A 13,077-nucleotide genomic window follows, 5' to 3' on the forward strand; every position below is an offset into this window, starting at 1 on the left:
GCTGGGCTGTAGCCACGAAAACACAGCCGGCCCTCACTTCACAGCAGCTGCCTGAGGCAGAGAAAGAGAAGGGTGGGGGTGGAGCAGAGTTGCTGCTCTCTTACTGCTGCATTATAATTAGGTTTAGCTTGCATACTTCCTCACCATGTGGAAATACACCTCATTTTAGAGATCGTGTGGATAATTGGGGGCTCGTCCAGGATCTGGACTCGCTTTGGTACACTGCTAGTTTTATGTGCCATGGGCCCAGGTTATTACTCAGCAGATGTGCAAAGAGAAAGTCAAACAGTCTATTTGAATCAAGTGTGTATGTGTGTGTGTGTGTTTGACACAGATTCACCTGAAGAACCGGGAGCTTGAGAACACTAAGCTGAGTGCTGAGCTGCAGATGCTGAAGTCTGTGGATGTGAATAAGGAGAACACCATTGCTCAGCTGAAGGAGGAACTCACTAGAGTCAAATCCTGCCTGGCAGAGAAAGAAAAACAGCACCACCAACTACTGGCCAACAGTTCACCTTTGGTAGACACACAAAAACTTCTGCTTAACCTATATTTCATATAGAGTGCTGCTGGAATGAATCCTAAAACCCAGAAATTAGTTACCATTTTAATGGGTTTTTGATCAGATGCCTGAAATAAGGTCCGTGGTTAACAAAAGCTCAAGATATTTTCAGACTGCATTCTATGACATAAAATACATCAGTAAATCCCGACTCTGTTATGTTTTAAAGCTTTTAATTGTATTTTGTAAATAGGAGATTTCTAATTGGTTAAATGAGACTACAGAGGTTTTTGGGGACATTAAACACCAACACACCAAATAGGAAAACTCATATACTCACTAGTACGCTTTTAAGGCCTTGCTGTCTTCATACTCGCACTCTCGCAAACTATTCAACCTCAGACTTTCAACTTGTCAATTTTAAATAAAGACTGAAAGAGCTGTCGGAAACTAGCAGTGGTGATGTTGAATTCGTCCACGGAGTAGTTTGTTTACAGCTTAACTTTAGTTTTACTTTTGACAATTGTATTTAGGCTTAAACGTTCATAAAATCTGTGTTCATTTGTGAATATTATCTTCATGAAGGAAACGCGTAAGAGTCATAAACTTTTGTTGGTCATAGAGCTTATTTTCTGCAATAATCCAAATAATAATCCAATGGAAATATCTTCAATGGCTTTTTACGGGTTGGCCTACAACGCTACTTCATCCCTACAGAACTCTATATTAGGATATTGCTTATTTAAAAGCAGTGTTATGGTCGAAGCTGTGGGCTAGTGGTTAAGACATGGTCCTTGATCCTGTTTTCCCCTCTTGATAATTTCCTTTATGTATATGTATCAATAAAAGTGGCAAAAAGGCCAACTTTCAGAAAACATATCAGCATGACAAGCAGTTGAAGCTGTATTTTTCACTGTTGGCTTCATTCGCAATAGATATATGACAATGCGTGCATATTTGTGAATGTTTGTATTATCATAAGTGTTATTTTTTGTTTGTCAGGGGGAAAGTAAGGCTCTTAGGGAGCAGATCAGGCAGAAAGAGGAGCAGTTGCAGGCAACCCAGCAGCAGGCAAATATGCTAAAAGCTGAGCTACGCGACTCCTCCAACGCTCGTGACAGAGGCATGGCTGACCTATACCGGATCCGCCTGGAGGCCGAGTCATTAAAGAAGGGACAGATGGAAGCCCGTGCTGAGTGTAGCCGCCTGGAAAAGCAGCTGGAGGAGATGAGAAACTCAACCCAGCAGGAGGCGGTAAAGAGATGTCCACCTGTATGACCTAGTATGAAAAGACTGACCAGGCCACAATTACACTTAATGCCTGAATCCAGTATGCCTTAGTCAAGAAAGCCCATTGTGTTCTGAAACAAGTCTGGTCTTTTACCCAGATTGCACACTCTGCTTACCACTTATAACTATGTAACTAAAGAGCCTTATGAACAGTTCTCTTTTCCATTGTTTAACTGCAGACCATTCTAACCTACTAATCTCTCTTTCCTTCAGCAGTGTAAGGAGTCAGAAGGGTTAGCTATTGCCGAACTGCAGAAAGAAATTGAAGATTTACGGCTCAGGCTGCAGATGGCTGCTGAACACTATAAAGACAAATATAAGGAATGCCAGAAGCTCCAGAAACAAGTGGCCAAGCTCACTGAACAGCAAGGAGTGAGTAAACCCTCAAGTTATATAGCTATACCTCCTGCAGAGTCTTGTGTTTTGAGTTTTTAGCTGTTTGCTAGTCTCAGCCAACCCTTGTGTTTTGTCTCAGGTGAAGAGAAGTCCAGGGTCTGAACCAGCAGCTGGTCCTTTATCTGCCAGTCCAGAGGCATCTGCACCAGGTAAGTTCATGCTAATCTATTCAAACTACAACTTCCAAGTGTTTTAAGACATTGTATGGACGTTGTTGTGTTCTCTGGACTGCTAACAGGAAGCCCAGGTTTTTCAGATGATGTGCTAGATGCCATCATTCAGGGCAAGCTGAAAAGTGCAAGCAAGGAGCCAGACAAATACAGGAAATGCAAACAGATGCTTAATGTGAGTACTTATCTTTTTCTTTTTTCTCTCTGACACACTGAATCTGTTTGATATACTAAAGTACTAAGCATATTCCCCCGCAGGAGGAGCGAGAGCGTTGCAGCATGATAAACGATGAGCTGACAAAGATGGAGGTGACGCTAAGAGAGCAGATGAAAACCAATGAGGGCCTGCGAATGCAGCTGGCTGCTGAGGAGGATCGCTACAAGGTCAGCGTTACCTACTGGCCCAGAGTTTAAACTGAAACTTAACTCTGTACTCTACTAGAGGACATACTATGTTATCAAAAAAAAATATATATAGATAACATTAAGAGTGGCAGCGTGAAATGAGTTACAATATAAAAGACAGATGACAACCTGGTGACCATTGTTCAGTCAGATTCCATCAGGTCTAAAAGTCATTTCACCATTCTTGGGTGAATTTTCATGGGTGAAATCCAGTAATTTCAATAGGAATCCATGCATTCAGGAATTTCATTTGTGAGCGAAATGCAGATTTTGCAACGGGTTGGAGTTGGTCATGTGGATTCACTGCTTAGTTTGAAAGCGACTTCTGTGTGAGCTGTGCTTCATACATCACTATACTATTGACAATAGACCATGAGCTTTTTGCCTCATTAAATTTTCCTGAAATTCTGAACACAGAAGCTGGTTCCAACTACACCTTAAAGTAGTAGCTCACTTCCAGAATGAAAATTTCCTGATAATAATTTCTATGATTTAAAGTCATCCAAGATGTTCATGTCTTTCTTTCTTCAGTCGAAAAGAAATTAAGGTTTTTGAGGAAAACATTCCAGGAATTTTCTCCATCTAATGGACTTCAATAGTGGCCAGTGGGTTGAATTTCCAAATTTCAGTTTCAGTGCAGCTTCAAAGGGCTCTGCACGATCCCAGCCGAGGAATAAGGGTCTTATCTAGCCAAACGATTGTTCATTTTCAAAAAAAAAAAAAAATGTATATACTTTTTTACCACAAATGCTCATCTTGCACTAGTGTGTACTTCGGTTCAAAAAGGAAGGGTAGGGTGAAAAACTTATTCAACTTCAAAATCGACCAATATCGTTGTTTTGCCTTTTTTTGTAAAGGGTGTTCGACTTTATTTGCATATTCGCTTTGTAAACACTGGGTCGGTACTTCCGCCTACATCACGCGTGCGTGATTACGTAATGCGTGAGGTCACGCTAGAGCAAGAGGAGCATTTGTGGTTAAAAAGTATATACATTTGTATTTTTGTTTTTAGAAAATGTCCAATCGTTTTGCTAGATAAGACCCTTATTCCTCAGCTGGGATCATGTAGAGCCCTTTGAAGCTGCATTGAAATTACAATTTGGACCTTCAACCCGTTGATCCCCATTGAAGTCTACTATATGGAGGAAAATCCTGGAATGTTTTCCTCAAAAACAAAAAATTTTATTTTCGACTGAAGAAAGAAAGACAGGAACATCTTGGATGACATGGGGGTGAGTAAATTATCAGGAAATTTTCTTTCTGGAAGTGAATTACTTCTTTAAGACTGCTTCTTTTTTATAGCTGTTGTTATATAACTAGCTTTGAAGTCAAAATAAAATTAAAATTTCATGCTCTAATTTAAATCAATCAATCAATCAATTTCAGATTCCGTTTATATGTACCCTAAAAGTTTCAGTCCAATTTACAGTGTTTAAAACTGTTTGGTGAAAATGTCACCAAATCTACAGTTGAGTATAATTGCCATTTTTGCCTTGACGCCATATCTAAGAAGAATGCTAACATCTATATCAGAAGAGTTTTTTTTTTTTTTTAATCAAATTTTTAGTAAATATTCTCTTCCACTGAGCAGCTCGTAACACGTGAATCTGACAACATGCACAGTCATGTAAATGCGTTAAACCATTTTCCTTTATCGGCATAAGGTCATAAACCTTTTAAGCATAAACGTATTGACAGAGCTAGATATTTGCAAATTATCCTGATTTTGCCCAACATAAACACCTTAACCTGCATTCCATCAGTTTATCGAAGTGCATATCCAGTATGTGACAGGAAAGCGTCCTTATGGCAGATTATTGGGGATTTAAATGCATCCAGCCACAGTGAGTGTTTCGTGGTAGGGGAGGAGGAAATATATCACAAAGTCTGACCCTTTCTTGACCCAAGAAAAATATGTTATCATCTCGTGCAGCCATACAGGACAAGCGGTATTTGAGTGAATGAGTTTCCCACTGACAACTCTCATAACAAATGGAATACTCTGAGTAGAGTACATGCATGCTTACGTTTTGACGTCACCAATGGGAAATCGATTATTAATAAAGTATTGTAAACACGGTTTACTTGCATTGTAAACTGGTAAAACAGAGGTTGCATTTATGTTTACCTCATAATATCACAGAGTAGTTTCTTTCTATTATAGCATCTGGGACTCAACAAAGGGAAGTTGTGCTGTGTTTTTTTTCTTTGGTATGTTTTGAACAATATGACTCAGATCAGAGGGAAATGTGATCACAGATAAGCAGACCTTCAGATGTTCTGATAAGACAACCTTAGTACCATTTTCTCCTCCACACAGTTTACGGCTGCTCTTGAGTCGAGCCCGATATCATTGCATTAGCACAAATACACTGACAGTGCTGGTTTATGAGCGTGTCACTGAGGGGACTGACTTTTACTGCTGTTTACATGAGACATGGAGGCAGTGGAGGAAGGACAGTTGGGAGTCCTGGGATCAAGACAGGATAATGCATCTGCTGGCGGCCTCCCTACACAGCAGGAGACAGAGCAAGGGACTCAGTTCTGTTTAAGTAGTAAGGTCATGTGCAGATCAGTGGCAGCCTTCAGGCTAAGTTTACGGTTTTTCTACGTGACTCATGTGGAGCCATGCAAAGACAGATGGAGATCTTTTTTTACTAGCAAATAAGTGCTTAATTAAAATCCCAAGCATATCAGTTGCAATTGGAAAGCATTTGCAAGACCATTATTTTTTATAATTGTTATTATTTTATTTCTCACATTTTAAGGACATCAGTCACATTATTACATGGCTCTGGAATACATAACTCTGATTGGTCAATCATGCAGGCAGATATTTTTATTTCATTTTTCTTTTTCTTTTGCAACTAAATTTTGTGTGTGTGGGTGTGTGTGCATTCATGCAGTCAGCCTGTCATTATTGCAAAATAAACCCTTTAGATGGATACAAACCAGTTTTTTTCTTAACAAATGCACAACAAATGTAATGGTCGGTTTTATTTAAATGTTTTTGAATTTTTAAAATATTTTTATATTTAATTATTTTTTCTAAATATTGATACTTCTTTTTTAAATTAAAGGTGCTGTATGTAAGTTTTTGACTCTACTAAAGCATAAAAATACCATAATATGTTTGCAAATATTTAAGAAACATGCTAAGTTTAAATACTTGTTTATCTGAAAAACAATGCTACAGTCAGTTATTCTCCTTTGAAAATGTGCGTTCCGGGCCGGAATGTCGGTCTCTGTTTTGGTTTGTGAAACCCGCCCACTGCCAGTTTACCCAATTGTATTTCGGCACCCCGGGTTGCCAGTTGGAGGAAAACACATAGTATTTCATTTCATTCATCGTCAAATGCACTGGTTCCTGTTGGTGTCGTCAATCTGGCAAACTGCCTGGGTGTCAAGTCTAAGGAGGAGGGGCCGGGTGAAAAAAAAAAACCTCTCCAATATTTTGAATTTGGACTGCAATACCTAGTTCAACCACTCAGTGTCAATCCTACATACAGCACCTTTAAATAACTAAAGCTTTTAAATTGATTTAAGGCAATTGATTTAAGTAAATATATATATTTTTTTAGAATTTATTGTTAATTTATCCATTTGAACTATTTGCGAAATACATATTTATTTTAAAATATTCACACATTCACTCATGCACACATCACACTCGATTACGATTTATATTAATCAGTTTAATATATTTAACTGTACATTATTTTTCACACATTAACCTATCATTCTCATTCTAGAGTAAAGTTGTTTCTCTTTTCATTTTGAATAATGTTTTTAGCAGATAATCTCAGTAACAGCTTTGTTTTCTGATTCCAGAGCCAGGTGGCAGAGAAGGGCCGAGAACTCAAGGAGCTGAAGGACAGTCTTTTTTCATTGACCAAAGAAAAAGAGAAGCTAGAGAGGGTGCGTGCTTTCGTTTACATTTTCCGCAGGCCTCTGCCAATCTAAAAATGCAGTTGTTTTTCTTGCTTGTTGTTTTATTCTCAGGATCTGGTTTGGGTTTAACATATCTCTCTAATTGAGCCAGCAGTGCAAGTGAGTCCTTATTTTCCATTCAATTACCCTAGACCACAGAGAGGGACGCGTAGTCGAGGTACAACACAAAACTCGACGCTCAAGAAGCAAAATGGCCCAATTTGAGGTTCAGACTAAATGAAATTGGCGCCTGCCGAAGACTTCAATAAAAGGCAGAGCTCTGCCTCCCTTTGAACAGGCAGAGGAGTTTTAATGAAGGGCCTAATTAAACTGTTTGTGCGAGGGTGGCGAGTTACTCTATTCTGCTGCCTCTGCTCGCTGTGGTGAGTGATGTATTGTCTGGACTCAAAGATAGAGGAAAGGATGAAAAGAAGGATGGAAAAATGGGACCTGACTCATGGCTGGCCTTAAATTAGACTTTGCTTTCAGTTTGGTTACTTTTGGACCAGTTTCACTCAGTTTAGCTTTTAATTTTTACATTTAAGTTTCAGTTGAAATGTGCGGATCAGATGATTAGCTACTGATTTCAGCAACTGTTCTTGAAGCAAACCAAAACTTAACACCTATTGCATTTCCTGTGTCCCATCAGGAGTTGCAAAGGAGTGTTAGCAGGGAAGAAGAACATGAAAAGATAGATGGCAATGTGGATGCGCAGTCAGTCTTCTTGCAGTACCCGATGCCGTACCCTCAAGACGACCCATCTCCTCTGCTGGTGCCCCAGCGCCCCACTGATCTCATGTTTGGGAACCCGTACTCTTCTACTGATTCCAGGGGTATCTATGCTGCTATTTCACCATTCATTTCAATTGCTCATTCTAAATAAGGAATAAAATATAATGTGTAATGACACAACTACGGATGAGGATTAGGGCCAAGCAATAATAAAAAAATAAAACCATCTCGAGATTAAAGTCATTATAATGCGACATTAAACTCGTTAAATTGTGATTTTTGATTTATTATCAAACACTCGTTAGGCAATTGATGTGACTTTTCCGATGTGATATGTGATGAGAAAAGGAAGAAAAGCGAGTTCGGCAAACGACGGATTCAAACCCTGATCGATTGCATCATATGCTACATCCCATGTGCATTATTCCCCAACCTACGCTACTGCAGACGCTGTTTGACACACTCTGAGATGAAATGAACATGACACGAATGTGTTTATTCTCAGCATTTTATTTCGGCTTTTTTCTCGAAATTTAACAACTTTTTTCTCGTAATTGAATGAGTTTATTCTCAGCATTTTATTTAGACTTTTTTCTCGAAATTTAACAACTTTTTTTCTCGTAATTTAATGAGTTTATTCTTAGCATTTTATTTCGACTTTTTTCTCGAAATTTAACATTTTTTTATCGTAATTTAATGAGTTTATTCTCAGCATTTTATTTAGACTTTTTTCTCGAAATTTAACAACTTTTTTTCTCGTAATTTAATGAGTTTATTCTTAGCATTTTATTTCGACTTTTTTCTCGAAATTTAACAATTTTTTCTCATAATTTGATGAGTTTATTCTCAGCATTTTGTTTCGACTTTTTCTCTCTCGAAATTTAACAACTTTTTTTCTCGTAATTTAATGAGTTTATTCTCAGCATTTTATTTCAACTTTTTTTCTCGAAATTTAACGACTTTTTTCTCGAAACACAACGACTTTACTCTCGAAATTGAATGAGTTTATTCTCAGCATTTATTTTGACATTTTTCTTGAAATTTAACAAGTTTAATCTTGCATTATAATGACTTTAATCTCGAGATGGTTTTATTTATTTTTTTATTACTGCTTGGCATTAATCCTCTTCCATATACAACACTTTGAATTTCTGTTTCTTAAAAATAAATGCCTTGGTTTGATATTTTGTATATTTTGCATGTATGGATATTTTGCATGTCCTCCTTGATTGCTCCTGCTCATATTTGTTTGAGCTACAGGGTTTTCTTGAGGTATAAATCCAGATATTAAGGCATTAAAGGGTTTCCTTTCCTGACAGATGGAGCCGATGGAGAGTTCTCTGATGACCAGATGCCCCGACTGCCCCCAGTTGGGCCTCCATCCTGGGACAGCAATGTAGTGTGCATACAGCCCGCCCGGAACCTCAGCCGCCCCGATGGACTGGAGGAACTAGAGGAGCCGCAGAGCACTGTGAGTTCATTATGGCTACCTCCACGTTCAGCTGTTAGAAGTGATATAGAGGTGGGATTAAGGTTTTAATCAAGTCAGAACTGCAGATGGGCTTAAACTCTTCCCAAATCTCTGTCTTTCTTTTATCTGGACTTCTCTCTCCGCTGTGCTGGCCTCCGGTAGGGCTTAGCTAAGCTGGCATTATTAAAGCCCTGCTAACCCATAGCAGAGTCATTAAGGAAGTGCTCATGCTCGCAACTAATAGAGCTCATTAGCCTTGCTTGGTCAACGGTGGATTTACCCAACTAAACTTGGAAGAGCTTCAGTCAGTTGGTGTAAAACAGTCACTTTTCATCTTAAGTGGACTGTTCACATCAAGTTTGATGTGACTGAAGTATATACAAATAATTTTGCATACTAGAGCTATATGCCAAGTCGTTCTTTAAAAAGAAAATTTTACGTACTACTGAAATATTTTGTAAAAAATTAAAGCCTGTATACATTATATATACTATGCAGTACGCTAGTATTTCATTTCCAGCATAGACAGTTTATCTCACAATCCTGAGTAATTCATAACTCACTGCTTAACCAGCATAGTAGGATGCATTATATTGAAGAAATGAACTAACCTACCCTTGTAAAAAAAAATAAAATATATATTTAGAATATATTTATCTCATACTAAGTATAGTTCTATCTATAGTATCTATTAACATATTTACCGACATATCGCTTGAGACTTACTGATATAATAATTAAACAAATAAATAAATTATACTTCAACTTTATTTGGAGTATTACTTGAGCACAGTGCACATTTCTTAATATTAAGCCTAAAATGTATTTAATGTCACTAATAATGAGTATTGTGTGATCTTTGAATAACATCGGTCCTTAAATGCAAGATATTTAAAGTGTACCTGAAGTATACTTGCAATAGTTCCACTTTAGCACAGTCAGATATACTTCAGTATATCTTTGTTGGACTTCAGCCCTACTTCTGCACAATTAAAGTGTATTAAGTACAAAATTAGTTGGTCCAATTTAGCAGGCTTCAAGTATACCAGTCTTCAAGTATACCATATCTTAAGTACATAAATATGTAAATACGATTCATTGCGGGTTCCCTCTTATTCCATACACCGTGGTTGCCTTATGCTTTTACGCGTATGCGCACTTTTCAAAACTGCCACTGATTGTTGACATGCATGCCATACTGTGTAGATTGAAATGTGTATATATAAATAGTATGAAAGCTATAGAATGTACTGCACCCAAGCAGTTCATTAAAACCATGTTTTCTGGAAATTGTGAATTTTTGAACTATGTAGGTAACAACAGAACAACAGCTAATGACGCTTTTGGGAAACGCACCCCAGATCATTAATCAATATGCTACGACTTTCGCCTACATAATTGCATATGTTTAGAGCTGTCATATATTGCTGCACCAACAAGATTTCCTGCGATATTAATCACTAACAGTTAACGGCCTAATAGAGGTTTTTTTCTTCTCTCCCCCAGCAAACCAATGATCAGCCTACAGCCGCTGACCCTGCAGAGTTCCTCAATGATGGACAGATGCCATTCTGCTTTGAACCCAGGTAAGAACGCACACAAACACCAAACTCACGGCTGTTACCTATCATGTGGTTGAGCTTCGTTGTGGTGTGACTTTGTGCATTAGCTCAACGGCCCACCCACATCGCCTTCACACAGATGCTGTTTTACTGCCGTTTACTCTCCTGTTGTTCCAGCACCAGCTCATTCACACACAAACACACCTTACCACACTCTGTTTTCCTCATTCAGCCTTTATTTTGGTGTTTTTATTAGCCTTTTCTCACCCAGTTTAATTTCTCCATCTCGCAGTGGGGAGCAGAAGCGATGTCCGCTGTGTGAAGTGATCTTCCCTCCTCATTACGACCAGTCCAAGTTTGAGGAGCACGTGGAGAGCCACTGGAAGATCTGCCCCATGTGCAGCGAACAGTTCCCTCTCGACTGCGACCAGCAGCTCTTCGAGAAGCACGTCCTCACCCACTTCGACAGTAACGTGCTCAACTTCTAGTCGAGAAAAAGAGTTCATGCCTCCACTTCACATTCTGCTCATTTGTGTTACAGTTAACAGCCACTTTAAACAGCATGTTTAGCTTTGAGCATTCATCTGTAGAGAACTGATCTTTTCTTTAACGCAATCAAGGTAAAGTCTGGATACTGTTAATGAATTCCAAATGACTGAAAGATGGATTTTGGGTGATGTTTTAGGGTCTTTATTTAAGTCCATTATAGTTGGGGATTACTTCTGTCAATAGGACTGTTTATTCTAACTCACTTTAACGCTTCTCATATCAAAGTTAGCATTGCAGGTGGTTAAGAATACTTTAAGAACACTGAGCAAAAGTCATATTAAAGCACTCTGTTGAGAACCCTCCCCAGGTTCCATAGTTTAAGTCAGGTATTGCCTACTATACTCTGTGCAGGCAGAGCACAGCTTTTTCTGGCAGGGCATGTGTGTGACCAGCTAAGAGGGTGATTCTATATTATAAAATCATTTTAGAATAAGCTTTTAAAGATAAACCTTGATAATCAAGTTATTTGAGTTAGTGTTTTTTCCTTTATCTATTTAAATCACTTATTTCAATTGAGTTGTATGCTCATGTTTCCTGTGCACTGAAATCACAAACCTAGATCTCTTATTTTTGTTCCATTTCCTTAGTTAAATACTTTTGGTCTCTTACTGTGTGAGTGTGTCTTGTATACTTGATCTAAACCAATAAAGATTTGACAAGCAATATTTATGCTGGTCATACTGGTCATGTGGAGTTGTTCAAATTGAAAACATTTACCTTTACTTACCAAAACCACATGGTAAGGCTTAATTTTGAGGATTATCCGTAATTATTATTATTAGAAAGTCTTAAAGGAACATACTACAATTTTACATAACTATTGTTTATGAATTTAAGTTTTTATAAAGTTTTAACACCAGAACTTTTACTATATATCTATTACTAAAAACAATATGTGACCATGGACCACAAAACCAGTCATAAGGGTCAAGTTTTTGCTGAATAAAGCTGAATAAATAAGCTGTCCATTGATGTATGGTTTGTTAGGATAGGACAATATTTGGCAGAGATATAACTATTTGAAAATCTGGAATCTGAGGGTGTAAAAAAAAATCCAAATATTGAGAAAATCGCCTTTAAAGTTGTCCAAATGAAGTTCTTAGCAATGCATATTACTAATCAAAAATTAAGTTTTGATATATTTATGGTAGGAAATTGACAAAATATCAAACTTCATGGAACATGATTTTTACTTAATATCCTAAAGATTTTTGGCATAAAAGGAAAAGCTATCATTTTGACCCATACAATGAATTGTTGGCTATTGCTACTAATATACCCATGCTACTTATGACTGGTTTTGTGGTTCAGCGTCACAAATAATATAATAAATAAACAATAACAAAAATATTAAAAAAAAAAAAAAAATTAAATGGTGGATATATATGTGTGTATATATATATATATATATTTCTCTTATCTTTATACTAAAATTGACCATGAATCCACATTCCTGGATGGAAGAAATAAAATTTTTTTAAAAAAGGCATTTTTTTTTAAAAACACATCAGAGGCCATTTTAATATTTAAAATGTAACCAGGTTTACATTTATGAAGCAGCATTTTTTTTTCTTTTTAAGTTTTGTTGCAGAAAATGTCACCAGTTCCAAAACAACCCCTGGTGTCTGACTTCATTACATGTAGGAACATTGTTGTCCAGAAACATAAGAAAATATAATTTAAAGCACTCACATCGAGACAATACATTAAGTACACAATATATCAAATACTTCCCTCTGTACTGGCAGTGTAATACTGTTACAATGTTGCATCTAAACCGATACTGCAATTCCAACAACATCAACGTCCATGCAGTGATGTGTCATAATGAGTGATTGGCAGGCCCTGATCTGGCCGGCATCTCTGGAGGATCTAGAGACTCTTCTTTTATACCACCCACAAGTCCAAAAGCAAATCAAATCAAGTACCTTTCTGATTCAAGGTATGAGTCCACACTTGAATATCTTTGGGTTGTGACTCTATATCATCCCAGTGACAGGTTAGGGGTATAAACGTCCCACGGATTCACCAGAGACGAGCCAGAATCCGGATGAATACACAATCCGAATC

At 37.6% G+C, this 13,077-nt stretch overlaps 1 protein-coding gene across 4 annotated transcripts in view; it reads left to right on the forward strand.

Moving 5' to 3' along the window:
• The window catches only part of LOC107685538 (tax1-binding protein 1 homolog B-like), a 37,136-nt gene extending 25,445 nt beyond the window's left edge, over positions 1-11,691 (forward strand). Inside the window, exons 8-18 of one of the 4 annotated variants that reach the window (XM_016482153.1) lie at positions 335-520; positions 1,505-1,756; positions 2,006-2,164; positions 2,274-2,337; positions 2,427-2,533; positions 2,617-2,742; positions 6,595-6,681; positions 7,343-7,526; positions 8,745-8,896; positions 10,403-10,482; positions 10,751-11,691. In XM_016482153.1, coding sequence (XP_016337639.1) covers positions 335-520; positions 1,505-1,756; positions 2,006-2,164; positions 2,274-2,337; positions 2,427-2,533; positions 2,617-2,742; positions 6,595-6,681; positions 7,343-7,526; positions 8,745-8,896; positions 10,403-10,482; positions 10,751-10,946 — 1,593 coding nt within the window. In that variant the 3' untranslated portion in view covers positions 10,947-11,691. Of the gene's footprint in view, positions 1-334; positions 521-1,504; positions 1,757-2,005; positions 2,165-2,267; positions 2,338-2,426; positions 2,534-2,616; positions 2,743-6,594; positions 6,682-7,342; positions 7,527-8,744; positions 8,897-10,402; positions 10,483-10,750 lie in introns of all 4 variants that reach the window. The other 3 variants (XM_016482152.1, XM_016482151.1, XM_016482155.1) reach the window with 3 other exon arrangements.
• Positions 11,692-13,077: the final 1,386 nt, after the last annotated feature.

This window comes from Sinocyclocheilus anshuiensis, unplaced genomic scaffold (assembly GCF_001515605.1).
Source record: "Sinocyclocheilus anshuiensis isolate Anshui unplaced genomic scaffold, SAMN03320099.WGS_v1.1 scaffold185, whole genome shotgun sequence".
In the NCBI taxonomy this organism is placed as follows: Eukaryota; Metazoa; Chordata; class Actinopteri; order Cypriniformes; family Cyprinidae; genus Sinocyclocheilus; species Sinocyclocheilus anshuiensis.